Here is a 22,001-nt window from a genome sequence, read left to right as displayed (position 1 = left end):
CTGACAGGGGATCTCAGTTTGTGTCCAGATTTTGGCGGGCGTTTTGTGCCAGGATGGGCATTGATTTGTCTTTTTCGTCTGCATTTCATCCTCAGACGAATGGCCAGACGGAGCGTACTAATCAGACCTTGGAGACTTATTTGAGGTGTTTTGTGTCTGCTGATCAGGATGACTGGGTCACCTTTTTGCCGTTGGCAGAGTTTGCCCTTAATAATCGGGCCAGTTCTGCCACTTTGGTTTCCCCTTTCTTTTGCAATTCGGGGTTCCATCCTCGTTTTTCATCTAGTCAGGTGGAATCTTCGGATTGTCCTGGAGTGGATACTATGGTGGACAGGTTGCATCGTATTTGGGGTCAGGTGGTGGACAATTTAAAGTTGTCCCAGGAGAGGACTCAGCATTTTGCTAATCGCCATCGTCGTGTTGGTCCTCATCTTCCTGTTGGGGACTTGGTGTGGTTGTCTTCCCGTTTTGTCCCTATGAGGGTGTCTTCTCCTAAGTTTAAGCCTCGGTTCATCGGTCCTTAAAGGATTTTGGAAATTCTCAATCCTGTGTCTTTTCGTTTGGACCTCCCAGCATCCTTTGCTATCCATAATGTTTTCCATCGGTCGTTATTGCGGAGGTATGAGGTGCCAGTTGTGCCTTCTGTTGAGCCTCCTGCTCCTGTGCTGGTTGAGGGTGAATTGGAGTACGTGGTGGAGAAAATCTTGGACTCCCGTGTTTCCAGACGGAGACTTCAATATCTGGTTAAGTGGAAGGGCTACGGTCAGGAGGATAATTCTTGGGTTTCAGGTTCAGATGTTCATGCCTCTGATTTGGCCCGTGCCTTTCATAGGGCTCATCCAGATCGCCCTGGTGGTTCTTGTGAGGGTTCGGTGCCCCCTCCTTAAGGGGGGGTACTGTTGTGATTCGGTTATTTGGCTCCCCCAGTGGTCGCTTGTGGTACTGGTGTCTTGTGAGCTTTTCACCTGTTTCTATCAGGATGTGGGAGTTTCCTATTTAGCCTTGTTCCTCAGTCATTCCAATGCCGGCCATCAATGTAACCAGAGTCTTTCTGTTGCATGTACCTGCTCCCAGTCTGCTGACCAGCTAAGTTGGACATTCCTGTCCTTAGTCTATTTTTGTATGTTTTGTCCAGTTTGCAGTTATGTGATTCTCTGCAGCTGGAAGCTCTTGTGGGCTGAAATTGCCACTCCGGTGCCATGAGTTGGCACATGAGTTTAAGGTAATTTCAGGATGGTTTTTGATAAGCCAGGACTGTGTTTCATCTATTAGGGGTAGTTAGTCCTCCGGCTGGTGCGAGACGTCTAGCGAAAACGTAGGCACGTTCCCTGGCTACTATTAGTTGTGTGTATAGGTTTAGCATCGCGGTCAGCTTTAGTTTCCATCACCCGAGAGCTTGTCCGTTTTTCTATGTTTCTGATGTTCCCCTGCCATTGGGAACCATAACAGTATAACTAGGAGGGTCACTGGTGGAGAAGGGTCTGGGTGTAATAATATGTGACCCATATGCTCTAGGGGTATAACTAGGAGGGTCACTGGTGGAGAAGGGTCTGGGTGTAATAATATGTGACCCATATGCTCTAGGGGTATAACTAGGAGGGTCACTGGTGGAGAAGGGTCTGGGTGTAATAATATGTGGCCCCTGTCATGGTTCCCAATGGCAAGGGAACGTAAGAAACATATAAGTAACGAACGAGCTCTCGGGTGATGGAAACTCGAGTTGACCGTGAGCTAAATCTACCACACAACTAACAGTAGCCAGGGAGCATACCTACGGCTTCCTATATGCCACGCGCCAGCCGGAGGACTAACTACGCCTGGTAGAGGAAGAAACAGACCTGGCTTACCTCTAGGGAAATACCCCAAAAAATGATAGCAGCCCCCCACATGTAATAACGGTGAATTAAGAGGAAAAGACATACACAGTATGAAAGTAGATTTAGCAAAGCGAGGTCCACTTACTAGATAGCAGAAGGATACAAAAGAGGACTTCACGGTCAACTGAAAACCCTTTCAAAAACCATCCTGAAATTACTTTAAGACTCCTGTGTCAACTCATGACACAGGAGTGGCAATTTCAGCCCGCAAGTGCTTCCAGCTACAGAGAATTACAAAAACTGCAAACTGGACAAAAGGTACAAAACAAAAGGACAAAGTCCACTTAGCTGATCAGCAGACTAGTAGCAGGAACATGCAACCGAAGGCTCTGGTTACAATGATGACCGGCAAGGAAATGACTGGAGAGCAAGGCTAAATAGGAAACTCCCAAACACTGATGGAAGCAGGTGAACAGAAGAAGCAAAGTGCAAACAAGTCACCAGTACCACCAGCAACCACCAGGGGAGCCCAAAAAGCGGATACACAACAGGCCCCATATGCTTTAGGGGTATAACTAGGAGGGTCACTGGTGAAGGGTCTGGGTGTAATAATATGTGGCCCCATATGCTCTAGGGGTATAACTAGGAGAATCACTGGTGGAGAAGTGTTGTGAACTATACTTCTTGGCTCCCTCTTGTGGTCACTAGTGGTATGGCACTTGGATTGTCTTTCCCCAGGTTGGTACTCACCTGGTTCGTTAGGCCTGGGGTGTTGCTATTTAAACTTCCTGGATTCTTAGTCTAGTGCCTGGCATCGTTGTAATCAGTTCATGTCTGTTTGCTCCTGTCTACTGGTCCTGGTTTTTTGCAAGATAAGCTAAGTCCTGCTTTCTTATTTTTGTTTATTTGCATTGTTCCAATTTTTGTCCAGCTTGTACAAAATGTGATTCCGGATATTGCTGGTAGCTCTAGGGGGCTGATATTCTCCCCCCACACCGTTAGTCGGTTCGGGGGTTCTTGAATATTCAGCGTGGATATTTTTGATAGGGTTTTTTGCTGACCGTGTAAGTCATCTTCCTATTTTCTGCTATTAGTCAGTGGGCCTCTCTTTGCTAAAATCTAGTTCATTCTTACGTTTGTCTTTTCTTCTTACCTCACCGTTATTATTTGTTGGGGGCTTGTTCTACTTTGGGGTCTTTTCTCTGGAGGCAAGAGAGGTCTTATTTTCCCTGATAGGGTTAGTTAGTTCTCCGGCTGGCGCGAGACGTCTAGAATCAACGAAGGTACGTTCCCCGGCTACTGCTAGTTGTTTGTGCTAGGATCAGGTATACGGTCAGCCTAGTTACCACTTCCCTATGAGCTGGTTTTTTGTGTTTGCAGACTTTGCTGAAACCTCTGAGATCCTCTGCCATTGGGATCATAACAGAGAAGGGTCTGGGTGTAATAATATGTGACCACATATGCTCTAGGGGGTATAACTAGGAGAGTCACTGGTGGAGAAGGGTCCGGGTGTAATAATATGTGGTCCCATATGCTCTAGGGGGTATAACTAGGAGGGTCACTGGTGGAGAAGGGTCTGGGTGTAATAATATGTGGCCCCATATGCTTTAGGGGTATAACTAGGAGGGTCACTGGTGGAGAAGGGTCTGGGTGTAATAATATGTGACCCATATGCTCTAGGGGTATAACTAGGAGGGTCACTGGTGGAGAAGGGTCTGGGTGTATAAATATGTGGCCCCATATGCTCTAGGGGTATAACTAGGAGAGTCACTGGTGGAGAAGGGTCTGGGTGTAATAATATGTGACCCCATATGCTCTAGGGGGTATAACTAGGAGGGTCACTGGTGGAGAAGGGTCCGGGTGTAATAATATGCGACCCATATACTCTAGGGGCTATAACTAGGAGGGTCACTGGTGGAGAAGGGTCTGGGTGTAATAATATGTGCCCCATATGCTCTAGGGGGTATAACTAGGAGGGTCACTGGTGGAGAAGGGTCTGGGTGTAATAATATGTGGCCCCACTTGCTCTATGGGGTATAACTAGGAGAGTCACTGGTGGAGAAGGGTCTGGGTGTAATAATATGTGGCCCCATATACTCTAGGGGGTATAACTAGGAGAGTCACTGGTGGAGAAGGGTCTGGGTGTAATAATATGTGGCCCCATATACTCTAGGGGGGTATAACTAGGAGGGTCACTGGTGGAGAAGGGTCCGGGTGTAATAATATGTGGCCCCATATACTCTAGGGGGTATAACTAGGAGGGTCACTGGTGGAGCCTTCTGGGTGTAATAATATGTGGCCCCATATACTCTAGGGGGTATAACTAGGAGAGTCACTGGTGGAGAAGGGTCTGGGTGTAATAATATGTGGCCCCATATACTCTAGGGGGGTATAACTAGGAGGGTCACTGGTGGAGAAGGGTCTGGGTGTAATAATATGTGACCCATATGCTCTAGGGGGTATAACTAGGAGGGTCACTGGTGGAGAAGGGTCTGGGTGTAATAATATGTGACCCATATGCTCTAGGGGGTATAACTAGGAGGGTCACTGGTGGAGAAGGGTCTGGGTGTAATAATATGTGACCCCATATGCTCTAGGGGGTATAACTAGGAGGGTCACTGGTGGAGAAGGGTCTGGGGGTAATAATATGTGACCCCATGTGCTCTAGGGGGTATAACTAGGAGAGTCACTGGTGGAGAAGGGTCTGGGTGTAATAATATGTGGCCCCATATACTCTAGGGGGGTATAACTAGGAGGGTCACTGGTGGAGAAGGGTCCGGGTGTAATAATATGTGGCCCCATATACTCTAGGGGGTATAACTAGGAGGGTCACTGGTGGAGCCTTCTGGGTGTAATAATATGTGGCCCCATATACTCTAGGGGGTATAACTAGGAGAGTCACTGGTGGAGAAGGGTCTGGGTGTAATAATATGTGGCCCCATATACTCTAGGGGGGTATAACTAGGAGGGTCACTGGTGGAGAAGGGTCTGGGTGTAATAATATGTGACCCATATGCTCTAGGGGGTATAACTAGGAGGGTCACTGGTGGAGAAGGGTCTGGGTGTAATAATATGTGACCCATATGCTCTAGGGGGTATAACTAGGAGGGTCACTGGTGGAGAAGGGTCTGGGGGTAATAATATGTGACCCCATGTGCTCTAGGGGGTATAACTAGGAGGGTCACTGGTGGAGAAGGGTCTGGGGGTAATAATATGTGGCCCCATATACTCTAGGGAGTATAACTAGGAGGGTCACTGGTGGAGAAGGGTCTGGGGGTAATAATATGTGGCCCCATATACTCTAGGGAGTATAACTAGGAGGGTCACTGGTGTAAATCACTGACTACATAACAGCATTCAGTGTCAGTCGGCTGCTTATAAAGCAGACACAATATTGTCATCACAAGAGGCCGGGACCCGGGGGAGAGACGTGACACGGCCACCGCACAAAGCGTTAGAGCGCCCTCATCTGGAGCCTGCAGGTCAGTTGTGGGCAGCAGATTATAGGAAGGAGGCGCTGGAGCCAGAAGAGGAAAGTCCCAAACTGATGGGGGGCGGCGAGGAGCAGACGGGGAGGAGAGGGAGGAGGACGACATGGAGTCAGGACAGACGACGAAGGGGCGACAGGACAGAAATGGCCCAAATCACATAGTGAGGGCGGCTTCATGGAAACGCCCACAAAAGACAAGGGGGCGGTGCCTCCGTGTGAGAACAGACAGGTACAATATGCAGAGGAGACAAGGGGGCGGTGCCTCCTCCAGAGGAGACAAGGGGGCGGTGCCTCCTTCAGAGGAGACAAGTGGGCGGTGCCTCCTCCAGAGGAGACAAGGGGGCGGTGCCTCCTCCAGAGGAAACAAGGGGGCGGTGCCTCCGTGTGAGGACAGACAGGTCCAATCTCCAGAGGAGACAAGGGGGCGGTCCCTCCTCCAGAGGAGACAAGGGGGCGGTCCCTCCTCCAGAGGAGACAAGGGGGCGGTGCCTCCTGTAGAGGAGACAAGGGGGCGGTGCCTCCTCCAGAGGTTACAAGGGGGTGGTCCCTCCTCCAGAGAATACAAGGGGGCGGTCCCTCCTCCATAGACAAGGGGGCGGTCCCTCCTCCAGAGGAGACAAGGGGGCGGTCCCTCCTCCAGAGTAGACAAGGGGGCGGTGCCTCCGTCCTGACAGTGTGCGGCCCGCGGGGAGGACACACAGACTGCAGGGAGGGAGCAGAACACCGGACAACCGGCCACTCTGTGCCTAAGAGAGAGGAAGCCATGACTGCACAGCCTGTGTGAGAGCTGCGCCCGAGTCCTGGCTGCTGTCACCTCACCTGATACCGCAGAGAGGCCGCAGCCGTGTGAAGACGTCCTGTGTGCAGCGGCTGACACCAGAGACAATAGCAGGCACCCACTGCACTGCGAGACCTGCAGGACCTGCGGTGACGTCAGCACCATGTGATCGCGGGGCGGGGCTCTGCAGTATGTGGTAGTGAAGGACCTGCGGTGACGTCAGCGCCATGTGATCACGGGGCGGGGCTCTGTAGAAAAGCGCTGGTGAAGGACCTGTGGTGACATCGAACTCTGTGACCCTAGGTCATCAGAGTGGGCGGAGTCTGGCTCAGGCCAATCACCAGTGGAGGTTGTGGTCACGTGCGAGTGGGCGTTACACTACAGCCCGTACAGTCCTGCTAAAAGAGAACACGCCCATAACACGTGACGGAAGTGACGTCACACCCGGAAAGAGCCCATACAGTCCAGTATCTCCCGCAGTGGGTGCCTGCTATTGTCTCTGGTGTCAGCCGCTGCACACAGGACGTCTTCACACGGCTGCGGCCTCTCTGCGGTATCAGGTGAGGTGACAGCAGCCAGGACTCGGGCGCAGCTCTCACACAGGCTGTGCAGTCATGGCTTCCTCTCTCTTAGGCACAGAGTGGCCGGTTGTCCGGTGTTCTGCTCCCTCCCTGCAGTCTGTGTGTCCTCCCCGCGGGCCGCACACTGTCAGGACGGAGGCACCGCCCCCTTGTCTCCTCTGGAGGAGGCACCGCCCCCTTGTCAACTCTGGAGGAGGGACCGCCACCTTGTCAACTCTGGAGGAGGGACCGCCCCCTTGTCTCCTCTGGAGGAGGGACCGCCCCCTTGTCTCCTCTGGAGGAGGGACCGCCCCCTTGTCTCCTCTGGAGAAGGGACCGCCCCCTTGTCTCCTCTGGAGGAGGCACCGCCCCCTTGTCTGCTCTGGAGGAGGCACCGCCCCCTTGTCTGCTCTGGAGGAGGCACCACCCCCTTGTCTCCTCTGGCGGAGGGACCTCCCCCTTGCCCACCAGTGACTCTCCTAGTTATGCCCCCTTGAACATACACTGTGCAGATCCCATGATCCTTTTTCTACATGTCGTCCTGCTCCGAGCTGTTCAGGCTGAGAGCCAACTACCAATTATGTAAATCCGGTGATGTCATCTCTGTAATGAGGAGGGTGTCGTCTAATGACATCACAACCCGATATAAGGTGTGCGATACTCAGGGACACGGCCGAGGGAAGGAAGGCTGAAAAACGACCACCTGTGACCAAGAAACATAGAGAACAACCAAACCATGTCCCCAACAACAAACCTCGCCTCCCTTCTCTTGTCAATAAATGTCTTAGACCTCCTATTAGCCTGTTTTAAGATTATGGTGCACACTGGTTCAAACCCTGTCCAAATTTGCAGAAAAACTCTCCTCCTCAGGCACCGCCGCCCCAATCCTAGAAAAAGGACAGAAAGATGGATTCTTCCTTGTACAACAAAAGAAAAAACACCCAGCCGAAGAAAACGTATGATTATTGAGAGCAAACTCAGCTAATGGTAGATATTCCGTCCTCATCTTCTGATTGTCCTCTACAAAAACATCTCAAAGATTGCTCGACATCCTGGTTCTTCCTCTTGGTCTGTCCATTGGACTGCGGATGATGGCCTGACGAAAATGACAAATGAGCCTTAAGTCTGTCACAAAAGACACGCCAAACGCGAGCCACAAACTATCGGAGGCAATGTCCGTGGCAACACCATGGAGTCTGACAATCTCTTTCACAAATGCCCTGGCAAGTGTCTTAGCGCAGGGTAATTTATTGAACGGGACCAGATCACACCTCTTACTAAACCTGTCCACAACGACCCAGATAACAGAAAAACCCTCAGAGACCGGCAGGTCGGTGATGAAATCCATTGCAAGATGCGTCCATGGAGAACTAGGAACCTCCAAAGGGCAAAGCAACCCTGCAGCCGGGGCATGAGAAGCCTTAGACCTAGCGCACACAGTACACTGACGCACCCACTTGATAATTTGTCTTAGCCACCCCGGCCACCAGAAACTCCCAACTGATCAACTTTCTTGTTTCGCAATCCCTGGATGACCGGCCAAGCAAGACTCATGACATTCCGTAAACAAAGCTCTCCTCAGGGCTTTAGGCACAAATTATTTCCCATACGGAGTGTTAGTTGGTGCCGCTTCCCGGGCTTTAAGAATCCTATTTTCCAACTCAGAACCTAATGCTGCCACCACCCCTCTCTACAGAATAGATTCCTCCTTTTCAGTATTAACCGCTGGGGAGAAACCTAGAGACAAAGCATCAGCTTTAATCTTTTTTGTCCCAGGGATATATGTCACAGAGAAATGGAACCAGGCAAAAAACAGTGCCCACCTAGCTTGACGTTTAGCAGCATCCAGATAGATCAGGTTCTTCTGATCAGTAAAGGCTTGTATAGGATGTCTAGTGCCCTCCAAAAAATGTCGCCAATGCTCAAACGGAAGCTTAATAGCCAGCAATTCTCGGTTCACAACATTGTAGTAGAGCTCTGCCTCTGAAATGTTTTTAGAAAAGAAAGCACAGGGATGCACCCCATCCTCTCCCTCCTGGGACAGAACAGCCCCCACTCCTACTGATGAGGTGTCCACGTCTACCAGAAAGGGCTTAGTCTCATCTGGATCAAAACAGGAGCAGAGCTAAACCCCTCCTTGAGATGCTCAAAAGCCTTAACAGCCTCCGGGGACCATTGGACAGTATTGGAACCCTTCTTGGTAAGATCAGTAAGGGGTTTTGCGATAACAGAAAAATTCTTTATGAATTTTCTATAATAATTAGCAAACCCCAAAAATCTCTGAATCGACTTCAAGCATTCAGGTCTAGGCCCTCCAATACCGCCTGAACCTTCACCGGGTCCATCTCAAAACCATCACTGGAAACAAAGTACCCCAAAAAACTAATTTTCTGTACTGCAAACTCGTATTTCTCCAGTTTAGCAAAGAGTGTGTTTTCTCTCGGAATCTGCAGAACCTCGCGGACTTTCTGCCAATGCGACTCCAGATAGGGATAATAGATCAAAATATCATCCAAATAAACAATCACACTCCTACCGATCAACGACCTCAGGATGTTGTTAATGACATTTTGAAAGAACGCCCGAGCATTTGTAAGGCCGAGAGGCATAAATAGACACTCAAAATGACCTTCCGGGGTATTAAAGGCTGTCCTCCATTCATCGCCTTCTTTAACCCGCAGCAAATTATATGCCCCACGGAGATCGATCTTCGAGAACCACTTGGCTCCAAATAATGGATTAAACAAATCCAGAATTAGCGGTAAGGGGTAATTGCACACAGTGATCTTATTAATCTCCCTGAAATCCATACACGGCCTAAGACCCCCCCATCTTTTTTTTTTTTTAATAAAAAAGAACCCCACAGCCACAGGGACTTAGAGTGTCTTGTGTGACCTGCAGCAAGACTAGTCTGCAGATATTCCTTTAAGGCCTCCCGCTCGGGAATCGTAAGATTAAATAAACGACTCTTAGGGAGAGAAGCACCCGGGAAGAACTCAATAGCGCAATCGTAATCTCTGAGGTGGGAAAGCTTGTGACTCCACTTCTGAAAATACTTTCCAGAATTCCTGAATGGCTTCAGGTAACTCATTTTTCACAACAGCAGCAATGTGCACATCACAACATGTCCCATAACACTCCTGACCCCAGGATCTTATCGTACTTGATGACCAATCCAGTACAGGATTGTGCATTTTTAACCAGGGTAACCCCAGGACAACTGGAAAAGGCAATTTACCAAGTACAAACAAATCTAAAGATTCCTGATGTTCCATATTCACAGTGAGTGGAAACCCAGTGACCCTTCGAGAAACGCACCCATGCTCTAGAGGAGTGTAAGGCTTCTTTCACACTTCAGTTGTTTGGCGTCAGTCTGCTCCGACATAGTGACGGATCCGTCACAATTGTTGAGAAAACGGTCCTAACGGATCCGTTTTTTGACGGATCCGTTACTTGGGGGTTGTCTGGGAAAAGTATCTACTTTTTGGAGCATGCGCAATTGAAAAAGCGGATTGGGGCGACGGATCCACCAAATGACGGTCGCGACGGATCCGTTGCACATAGGTGGCCATTCTATGGAATGGCGGACGTGATGGATCCGTCGCGAACCGTCATTTGGCGCAGACAAAAAAATGTTATAATGTCCGTCAATGTCTAGATGACGTCCGCCAAATCTCGACTAATCCGTCACATGGCAGATGGAACGGACGACCATCCGCACAATCCGTCGCTTATGCAAGTCTATGGGAAAATAGCGGATTCGCCAAAAAAAGGTCGGATCCGCTATTTGAGGAAAACTACGGTTTCAGACTGACGCCAAATGACTGAAGTGTGACAGAGGCCACTACAGGAAAAGGGCATGATTAAGGTACAGAATCAATTTTATACTTGTCTAGAAATTGTTGATCAATCAAATTAAGTGTAGAACCACAGTCCATCATCACTTGAAAATCAATCGAATGACCACGACAGGTAGAACTACCAGAAAAAGAAACTCCTGACAACCGTAAAAATGCAATGTGAAATGGAAGGTTCTGATTGAGCTTCTTCTTTTTTTCTCTTTTCCTTGTCTGCGTCCTTCACATTGCTTAATAAAATGGTCAGCCGTACCACAATAAAGACATAGCCCCTCAGAGAATCTTCTCTGGCTTTCCTGGGAACTAGAGGACATCGCCCCAAGTTGCATTAGCTCCCCACAGTCAACGGGGCTCTCCAGCAAAATTGAAACCTTCTCCTCATTCTGTCTACTTTTTAATCTTCTATCCACCCGGATAGCTAATTGCATAGCAGCCTCAAGCGCAGCAGGTGCAGGATATGCAATGAGCAATCTTTAACCCTGTCATTCAAACCTGCTAAAAACTGACTGTTGAGTGCTGGATCATTCCAGCTGACCTCTGCAGACCATCATCTGAACTGGGTACAATATCGCTCAGCGTCGCCAGAACCCTGTTTCAGCCACCTGAGTTCTGCCTCGGCTGTAGTGACCCGATTAGGATCGTCATATAACACCCCCATAGCAAAAAAAAAACCTTCTACTGACATCAAACAAGGGTTATCCGAACGCAATGAAAATGCCCAAACTTGGGGCTCACCTCGCAATAACGACATAATATTCCCCACACGCTGTAATTCAGCCCCTGAAGACCTAGGTCTAAGCCGAAAATAAAGTAAACATGCCTTTTTAAAGGAAAATAATTCCTGCCGTTTACCAGAAAAACATTCAGGCAAACCCACCTTAGGTTCTTCAGAGCGGATTCCAGGGCAATTACGTGCTGCTGTAAGCTGGCAACTTCCAACGTTAACCCTTGAAGATGCTGAGCAAGATCTTGAACGCTGTTCATCCTGCAGAAATCCGGGAGGTTTTTTATATACTTCTTTCTGGCTGGATAAACTCTTACGGATCTGCAACACAGGACTAAGGTAGAAGGGGGGAAAACTGACCCTGCACTATGGCTAGGCTGAAACCCTACGATGGAGTGGGCGACCCATTCCTTCCGAATAGACCCGACAATCTTAGGTTAACCTCAAGCGAAGACCTATAGATAAGGGGAAGGGTTCCCTAAAAGAACTAAGGACTGGGTATAAAAACGGGTCACCTCCTAGTAGAAAACACAGAGAAGGCTGCAGAAACCAATAGAAACTAAGGCTAGCAGAACCAGAGGTACCAGCACTGCACAAATAACACACAGAACAAAAAGCAAAGCACCAAGCTAGAGCTCAAGCAGATTAATACTGTTGTCCAGCAAGGGTGCAGAGAAGAGCGACCAAGGTTATTAGAGGACTGGGGGGTCTGCAATACCAAGATAGGTTATTACACTTGGGGCTAAAAACGAAGACTAAGGGGTGATCTTATGTTAATGTATAAATATATGAGGGGACAGTACAAAGACCTTTCTGATGATCTTTTTAATCATAGACCTGAGACAGGGACAAGGGGGCATCCTCTACGTCTGGAGGAAAGAAGGTTTAAGCATAATAACAGGCGCGGATTCTTTACTGTAAGAGCAGTGAGACTATGGAACTCTCTGCCGTATGATGTTGTAATGAGTGATTCATTAATGAAATTTAAGAGGGGACTGGATGCCTTTCTGGAAAAGTATAATGTTACAGGGTATATACACTAGATTCCTTGATAAGGCGTTGATCCAGGGAACTAGTCTGATTGCCGTATGTGGAGTCGGGAAGGAATTTTTTTCCCCATGGTGGAGCTTACTCTGCCACATGTTTTTTTTTGCCTTCCTCTGGATCAACATGTTAGGGCATGTTAGGTTAGGCTATGGGTTGGACTAGATGGACTTAAAGTCTTCAACCTTAATAACTATGTAACTGGGAGGCAGGTGCTGGTTAATAAAGAGTGATAACAAAAACACCTGACCCAAGACAAACCCAGCACCAGAGGGAAAAGACCAGCAGCCAGAACTCCACAAGAAACTGGCAGATAGTAACAAACTATTCTAACAACATTTTTCCGAAATCTGGCTTGAGACTCGGTGACTTTTACTCATTTAGGATGCGAAAAAAGATTTTGTGACAATTTAAAAAAAAAAAAGTACCTTTTTTTTTTTTTTTTCAAAATTTTACCTTTTTGACTCCCTACTATATTTTGCTAGTCTTTGTCGCTAAATGTTGTTTCTTTTAGTTTTCATTTACTTGTATGTTTAGAATAAGTTTAGAATAAATGTTGGCTTAGACTTAGACTATACTTGACACTCAGGACATAAACATGACATCCAGTATATAGCATAATCAGTGGAAGACAGCACCTCATGGGAAAAACAGGGTCAACATTACCCCTATAAAGAGCGCGTCTCAGCCAAGGAGTCCTTCTTGGTATGTAGTCCAAAGTATAAAAATATAAAAGACAGCGCCTCACACGTTGGTGGAATAGATCACAGTTTATTCTGCCTTCTGTGGCGACGTTTCGATCCCAAAGATCTTTTTCAAGCACATGACATCCGTCAGTGGACTACATCATTTCGCACGGCCTGCAGTTTTGCTAACTGCTAATATGGCTAGAAGAAGTGCGCTAAAGCCTGATGATATTCTTGCTATTTTGCATTCTATACCGGAGGATGAATCTGAATCTGAATGCGAAACGGAGGAAAATCAATTTGACGCTAACACTGACGAAGATTTTAATCCTCAAAACGTTTCTAATGAATCTGAAGATTCAGAAGGAACAAATCCGGAAGTAAAAAAAATCCATCTACAGGCAAGCTCTGAGGTATATTCGGATCTGTTCAGACAGTAAATACGGGTAACTACAGCTGCGATCACTGAGGAATACATTCCTACATCAAGGATACCATCCAATGGTAATAGATGAACAGATCCACAGGGATACAAGGATCCCAAGAAGCGGCCTCCTGGATTAGTGACCAGTACGGTAGTCCTAGTGCTAGAGCATATGGAGCAACATATTACACCCAGACCCTTCTCCACCAGTGACTCTCCTAGTTATACCCCCTAGAGCATATGGAGCAACATATTACACCCAGACCCTTCTCCACCAGTGACCCTCCTAGTTATACCCCCTAGAGCAGTGATGGGCAACCTTTTGAGCTCGGTGTGTCAAAATTCGCCAAAAAACCGAGCATAACTTGGGTGGTGTGTCACCTTGATAAAAAAACAATTTTGCGACATGTATAGTTTAAATAACAAATATGTATAATTAGAATTAACTTACCTGCTTAGTGACTTCTTTGTTCATCTGTCAGTTGGTTTCTTTTGTTGGTCTTGCTATTATTTAACTTGTGTGGGGTGCCGTGAACTAAGATAAGTGAGGGGGAGGGGGAATTCTTCCAGTGATGGCGAACCTGTGGCACTCCAGCTGTTGCAAAACTACAATTCCCATCATGTCTTTACAGCCAAAGCCTTTGCTTTGAATGGCCAGCCATGATGGGAATTGTAGTTTTGCAACAGCTGGACTGCCACAGGTTCGCCATCACTGATGCCTCCCTCTCACTTATCTCAGTAATGGCCAATGACACCCCACAGTTCACTGGATGATGGTTGCTGTAGTAGTCACAGGGCCTGAGTCCAGACAGCAATCACAGGGCCTGAGTCCAGACAGCAATCACAGGGCCTGAGTCCAGACAGCAATCACAGGGCCTGAGTCCAGACAGCAATCACAGGGCCTGAGTCCAGACAGCAATCACAGGGCCTGAGTCCAGACAGCTATCACAGGGCCTCCAGACAGCAATCACAGGGCCTGAGTCCAGACAGCTATCACAGGGCCTCCAGACAGCTATCTCCTCAGGCCTCAGAAGTGCAGCCTGGGACTTCTGGTCGGTGCAGCCTGGGACTTCTGGTCGGCGCAGCAGGGAGCAGCGCAATGTCGCCCAAACAACACAGATCCGACGCAGAGGCCTGGGACTTCCGGGAGCTGCGCCTGGCCTACCGGAAGTCCCAGGCCTAGACGCTCTGCACCGGAGCTCTGTTGTTTGGACCCACAGACCTCCTGCATGGCATCCGATCCGATAAAAAATCGGATGCCATTGTTTAGTATTCCGATACCGCAAGTATCGGGTATCGGCCGATATTTGCTGTATCGGAATTCCGATACCGAGATCCGATACTTTTGTGGTATCGGGTATCGGTATCGAAACAACATTAATGTGTGTAAAATAAAGAATTAAAATAAAAAATATTGCTATACTCACCTGTCCAACGCAGCCTGGACGTCCGCGAGGGAACCGGCAGCGTTGTTTGCTTAAAAATCGCGGTTTTCCTTCCTTACTTGAAGTCCCGGCTTGTGATTGGTTGCGTGCCGCCCATGTAACCGAGACGCGACCAATCACAGCAAGCCGTGACGTAATTTTAGGTCCTTCAGGATTTTAAAATTACGTTCCGGCGTTGTGATTGGTTGCGTGCGGTCACATGGGCGACGCAACCAATCACAACGCCGGAACGTAATTTTAAAATCCTGAAGGACCTAAAATTACGTCACGGCTTGCTGTGATTGGTCGCGTCTCGGTCACATGGGCGGCACGCAACCAATCACAAGCCGGGACTTCAAGGAAGGAAGGAAAACCGCGATTTTTAAGCAAACAACGCTGCCGGTTCCCTCGCGGACGTCCAGGCTGCGTCGGACAGGTGAGTATAGCAATATTTTTTATTTTAATTCTTTATTTTACATATTAATATGGTTCCCAGGGCCTGAAGGAGAGTTTCCTCTCCTTCAGACCCTGGGAAAGAAGCAATTTCTATGGGGCCGCGGCCGGCGTGTCACTGAAAATGACTACGTGTGTCAGCACTGACACGCGTGTCATAGGTTCGCCATCACTGCCCTAGAGCATATGGGGCCACATATTATTACACCCAGACCCTTCTCCACCAGTGACCCTCCTAGTTATACCCCCTAGAGCATATGGAGCCACATATTATTACACCCAGACCCTTCTCCACCAGTGACTCTCCTAGTTATACCCCCCTAGAGCATATGTGGTCACATATTATTACACCCAGACCCTTCTCCACCAGTGACTCCCCCAGTTATACCCCCTAGAGCATATGGGGCCATATATTACACCCATACCCTTCTCCACCAGTGACTCTCCTAGTTATACCCCCTAGAGCATATGGGGCCACATATTACACCCATACCCTTCTCCACCAGTGACTCCCCCAGTTATACCCCCTAGAGCATATGGGGCCACATATTACACCCATACCCTTCTCCACCAGTGACTCTCCTAGTTATGCTCCCCTAGAGCATATGGGGTCACATATTATTACACCCAGATTCTTCACCAGTGACACTCCTAGTTATACCCCCTAGAGCATATGGGGCCATACATTATTAGCAGGGCTGTGGAGTCGGAGTTTGAGCCCATTTTGGTGGAGTCTGTATAAAATGGACTGACTCCTAAATTATATAATAAATTGGGTACAGTACTTCAATGCAGTTTGTGGGGAATATTTTTTCATAAGAATTTGGGAAGGTTATGAAATGTCCTATAAATGTCTGTCCTACTCCTGATCTAAGGTCTAGACTTTTAGCTGAGATGAATCTGTGCTGCAGTTTATGTTCATGATAAGTAGTGAGGCTCCTCTGCAGATAAGGGGAAAAATAACACACAGGGAAGGAATGCCTGCCTTCATCTCAGAACTTCTGGAGTGTAGATAGTCTGCAAGAGGGACATGTTGGAACTCTGATTAGCAAAGTGAAGAAATTGGCTATTGCTGCCAGAACCCCTAAAATTGATTCCATCTTGAAGAGATGTGCTGGAAAAGGGGCAATTGTGGATCAAGCCCCTCGGTGGGGCAGCACCTATTTAATGATTGAGCGATTGCTTGAGCTGAAACCCTTCCTTGTAGATATGGCCAACCTTCAGGTAACACTACATGAAGGTCAATGGACACAGGTGGCTGAAATGAAGGAATTTCTTCATCACCCATTTACAGTGACTAAAAAGGTACAAGCTGAGGATTTAACTCCTGGTATTTTTATAAAGGAGTGGAAGAACTTGTTGTTTTGCCTGTCCCACAGAGGAGGTTTAATCGCAGATGGCATTGCTGCTTCAATGAAACGGAGAGACACTATTAGAAAATAAAATCTTCTGGCAGCTGTTTATGTGGACCCGAGTCATCGTATATTGCTGGATGATCAACAGCTAACTAAGGAAAAGAGACTTTGAGCCAAGAGCAAGAGGACTCGGCTCCTGCCAGTGCTGCTGCTGCCGTTCCTTCATCATCAGATGAGGGTTTGATTTTGACAAGTATTTGGACGACATGGAGCAGGCAAAGCGTTGCTGCAGGGAAAAAGATTCCACTCCCATAGAAAACAGATTGACCATATTTCAGCAATGTTTTTCACTTGCTCTCAAAGAAGTAGAAGAGTTGAATCGTTCATCAAAGCTGACTGTGCACGAGGCAATTCCTTTATACCCTGAAATTGTTGGAGATGTCGCCCATGTGGTTACTGCTTTACCCCAACCCAAGTTAGTGTAGAGAGGTCGTTCTCCAGCCTCAAAATAATTAGGTCAGATGTGAGGTCATCTATAAAGGAGGATCTGATGGAGGCGATACTGTTTCTCAGAACAAATTCATAGACTGCACAAATGCTATTCAGTAAGTTTTTGTTGAAAGCTGTTTTTCACACTTACTGCATAATGTATAATCCATTGTAAATATGAAAGGTTTTTGTTCTAAAGTTGTATTCCAATAAATATATTTAGTGTTCTATATAAATGGCTGGATTATTGTATCATAATAATGATTAAAAGCCTGATGTTACCATTTTACTACAGTAAATTTGTCACTTAAACTTAAAAACGAGCCATGTATGAGAGAGTCGGAGTCGTTGTCATGGAAATTGAGTTGGAGTTGGAGATTTAGCCTACCGACTCCACAGCCCTGATTATTAGTATCCATGTGCGGAATTTTACATTTCTCCACATGGAACTGCATCAGCCACATACAGCTCTGGCAAAAATTAAGAGACAACTGCAAAATGTTCAGTTTGATTTTTCTCTTTATAGGTAAATTTTTGAGTAAATTGTTCTTTTATTCTGTAAACTACGGACAACATGTCTCCGAAGTTCCAAGCAATACATTTATTTAGAATCATAGGCCTATGGGGGGTCCCCATGATGTTGTTTTATATCGCTGAAGATGCTTAAATAAAATAATTTTTTACTGAGAAAGGATTCCTGTGCCGGAAGTCTTCTATTTCTATTTGCATTCAAATACATGGCCAGTTGACTGGTGGGTCACAACTTGGCTTCTTCGAACATCTCCATGGAGTCAGGTGCCCGGTGGTTTCCAATCTTCTTCAAATGTATCCATGGGTGCGGTGATGATCCATGGAGCAGATCTGTATTCTCCCAGCCGGGGGTGTGGTGTTCTTAGCTGGCAACCTATAGAATGACAGATCTGTGCCCCTCGTGATAGAGCCATGATCGGGCTGCTGTCCTGTAGACTGTTCCTGGCTTTGGTTTTTTAGTGAGCGTCTGGTTCTTTGGATATCTGGATGTTTTGGATGTATCTTGTTATAGAGGCATATCTCCTTTTTTATAGTTCACAACTGTTCTTCAAACCATCATCCACAGGTAAAGTTGAAGGGGTGATGACATTAATATGCACTGTTTGATTATTTAATCTGTTTGCATAGTTTTTCCTCCTCTGTTTTGCAAGTCAACACACTTCATGGCCTGGTATAATGTGTAATCAACATATCAACAAACATTGTTCAGCTACCGTACATCCCTGTTTTGCAAAGATAACAGTACAATAAACTTGTAGCTGATATAAGAGGTAAATAACAACCATTCATCAATTTACAAATATCAACCTACAAGAAGAGTCAACATTTCAGACTCTTGAACAACAAGAAAGAAACAGATAAATTCAAAAGTGAACATATAGAAAACAGTCTATTCCTCCTGATTTACTGAAAAGACGTCTGGATAATTAAGATAAAATGCAGTTCTGTCACAATATTGTTCCCCAGGCGATCGCCCCTGCCATTACTGTAGACATTGGCAGCACCTGGGTGATTTGGGACATGAGAGGCAACATTTCCCAGGAATCGTAGGAGCTGATATGAAGATCATAGTATCTAATGTAAACGATTGGAGGAAAGATGTTCTGGCATCTAATCCCATCTGAGCCTCTGGTGCTGGAGAGACTGTCACCCCAACAAGCCCCAGTAATGGCTGGAGGACAATGTCTCTGACCAGGTCTCTCACTCCGTCCACATCATCCCTGGAGGTTCAGTGACTGGTGGTGTCTGTACAGATGCGGTATAGAGCCGGCTGTGTGCCGGGCATGTTTCCAGCCAGTGCTCGGTATAGTGAGCGGTTAGTGAAGCCGCTCCGTGCACACACCTGGGACTGAGGGCTGGAAATCTCAAGGGACAAAATAGGTTCATTTACTTTCAGTAAAACAACCGAGCAGCAGCGTCACCTTATTCACCCACAAATCACCCCTGAAATGGTAGAAATAGTGTTCTCCAAGTGGACAGGTTCTCTAGAGGTAAAGACTGAGGGATGTGACGAAGCCGCGCAGATACAGGGAGAGACTTTACTAGTTATACAGGTACGGACTCTGCTATGTGCCATCATATTAGAGGCCCCTAAACTTCTACACGGACCTCCTATATTCATGAAGGCCATAAGGAACCCAGGCTTCAGATGTCTTTATAGGATGTTGGAAAGCACAAGCCTGGTCCTCACAGGTGGAAAGTCTCACCTGATGGACAGGTGTAAAATCCCTATTAATAATCTGTAACTGTCACTGTGCAATGAGGTCAGATCTGTATGTGACTGACGATGTCCTTGTATGATTTACAGCCTCCTGTCATAAAGACACCGAAGAACCAGATCCATTCACACCACCAAGATTTATCCCCGAATGACGAACCAGACATGGACGAAGACGGGAACAACATTTCCAAAAGAATCATAGACTTCACCTTAGAGATCATCTCCCTGCTGAGCGGAGAGGTAAACTCTTCTATATTTCTATTATCTGCTGAGCGGAGAGGTAAACTCTTCTATATTTTTATTATTATCTGCTGAGTGGAGAGGTAAACTCTTCTATATTTCTATTATCTGCTGAGAGGAGAGGTAAACTCTTCTATATTTCTATTATTATCTGCTGAGTGGAGAGGTAAACTCTTCTATATTTCTATTATTATCTGCTGAGTGGAGAGGTAAACTCTTCTATATTTCTATTATTATCTGCTGAGTGGAGATGTAAACTCTTCTATATTTCTATTATCTGCTGAGAGGAGAGGTAAACTCTTCTATATTTCTATTATTATCTGCTGAGTGGAGAGGTAAACTCTTCTATATTTCTATTATTATCTGCTGAGTGGAGAGGTAAACTCTTCTATATTTCTATCATCTGCTGAGTGGAGAGGTAAACTCTTCTATATTCTATTATTATCTGCTGAGCGGAGAGGTAAACTCCTCTATATTTCTATTATTATCTGCTGAGTGGAGAGGTAAACTCTTCTATATTTCTATTATTATCTGCTGAGTGGAGAGGTAAACTCTTCTATATATCTATTATCTGCTGAGCGGAGAGGTAAACTCTTCTATATTTCTATTATTATCTGCTGAGTGGAGAGGTAAACTCTTCTATATTTCTATTATTATCTGCTGAGTGGAGAGGTAAACTCTTCTATATATCTATTATTATCTGCTGAGTGGAGAGGTAAACTCTTCTATATTTCTATTATTATCTGCTGAGTGGAGAGGTAAACTCTTCTATATTTCTATTATTATCTGCTGAGTGGAGAGGTAAACTCTTCTATATTTCTATTATCTGCTGAGTGGAGAGGTAAACTCTTCTATATTTCTATTATCTGCTGAGTGGAGAGGTAAACTCTTCTATATTTCTATTATTATCTGCTGAGTGGAGAGGTAAACTCTTCTATATTTCTATTATCTGCTGAGTGGAGAGGTAAACTCTTCTATATTTCTATTATCTGCTGAGTGGAGAGGTAAACTCTTCTATATTTCTATTATCTGCTGAGTGGAGAGGTAAACTCTTCTATATTTCTATTATTATCTGCTGAGTGGAGAGGTAAACTCTTCTATATTTCTATTATCTGCTGAGTGGAGAGGTAAACTCTTCTATATTTCTATTATCTGCTGAGTGGAGAGGTAAACTCTTCTATATATCTATTATTATCTGCTGAGCGGAGAGGTAAACTCTTCTATATTTCTATTATTATCTGCTGAGTGGAGAGGTAAACTCTTCTATATTTCTATCATTATCTGCTGGGACGGAACTGAGGAGGTTTTTGAAAAGTTTGTAGACTATCTCAATGTCACTAATAATATGGGGATGCGCTTTACCTCCGTATTTGGGAGAGAAAAATTAGAGTTCTTGGACGTGTCTGTCACTATTCAGGATGGGGACATTTGTACTTCCATTTACCGTAAACCTACTGCCTCCAACGCTGTTCTACACTACAACAGTTTTCACCCTGTACATACAAAACGTGCCCTACCCTTTAGTCAACTACTCCGTACACGGAGAATAAATAGTACGCAAGAAGGTTTTGAGCAACAATCTGGGGAATTGTGCCAAAGATTACGGGATAGAGGTTATCCCGATACTCTATTGCAAGACGCTAGGAATCGGGTGCAGGAGGGCCCATTAGCCATCAAAAAAACTAATGAACCTCGGTTCAATTTTTGTTTTAGATATGGCCCATTAGATCAAGCAATACGAGCCTCGTTTCGTGGACATTGGCATGTGTTAGAACGAGATAAGGATCTCTCAGGGAGGGCTGCAGGGGGCCCTCTAATTTCAAATAGACGGAGTACTCGTATCAGGGACATTCTGGTCCGCAACCGGATATCAGACGTACGGTCGAATTGGTTGGAGCAATTGCCTCCAAAAGGTAATTTTCGTTGCGGCCACTGCAACTTTTGCAGTAGTCACATCACTGGGCGAGTCCTCAACATAGGTCCTGTACAACATCAAGTTCAGCAGTTTATCTCTTGCAGGACAGATTATGTCGTTTACGCCGTTTTTTGCCCTTGCAAGAGATTCTATGTGGGAAAAACTAAGCGTCAGATGTTTGTGCGTTTTAGGGAGCACCTCAGGTCTATTCGTACAGGGAAAGGTGTACCCAGACTCATCAATCATATTAGGGACACACACGATGGTAGGGCTGATGTCCTCACTTTTGCAGGGCTAGAGAGGGTCAAACTACCCGCACGAGGAGGGGACCTACATAGACTTCTCCTGAGACGAGAAGCGCGGTGGATTCTGCAGACACAGGCAGCAGGTCCTGCCGGCTTTAATGAGAGAACTGACATGTCTGTATTCTTATGATGATTATTGGCTTATTCTATTTTGTTCTGCCTCTTTGTTTTTTCCTCCAGCAGATGGAC

At 46.4% G+C, this 22,001-nt stretch overlaps 1 protein-coding gene and 1 long non-coding RNA gene across 2 annotated transcripts in view; one reads left to right on the top strand and one right to left on the bottom strand.

The window, feature by feature from the left end:
* Window positions 1-6,396, bottom strand: part of LOC143808906 (uncharacterized) — a 101,822-nt gene extending 95,426 nt beyond the window's left edge. The window contains exons 1-2 of the long non-coding RNA XR_013222020.1: window positions 6,294-6,396; window positions 6,127-6,229 (exon numbers count right to left, since the gene is read on the bottom strand). This is a non-coding gene — a long non-coding RNA (uncharacterized LOC143808906). The remainder of the gene's footprint in view (window positions 1-6,126; window positions 6,230-6,293) is intronic.
* Window positions 6,397-6,516: 120 nt separating this feature from the next.
* LOC143808886 (uncharacterized) overlaps window positions 6,517-22,001 on the top strand; it is a 266,593-nt gene continuing 251,108 nt past the window's right edge. Inside the window, exons 1-2 of the mRNA XM_077292058.1 lie at window positions 6,517-6,645; window positions 19,440-19,592. Of these exons, the coding sequence (XP_077148173.1) occupies window positions 19,515-19,592 (78 nt within the window). The 5' untranslated portion in view covers window positions 6,517-6,645; window positions 19,440-19,514. The remainder of the gene's footprint in view (window positions 6,646-19,439; window positions 19,593-22,001) is intronic.

Source organism: Ranitomeya variabilis, chromosome 2 (assembly GCF_051348905.1).
Source record: "Ranitomeya variabilis isolate aRanVar5 chromosome 2, aRanVar5.hap1, whole genome shotgun sequence".
NCBI classification, from domain to species: Eukaryota; Metazoa; Chordata; class Amphibia; order Anura; family Dendrobatidae; genus Ranitomeya; species Ranitomeya variabilis.
Note: the sequence above shows the minus strand (reverse complement) of the source record. Positions and strands in the feature narration are given on the sequence as shown.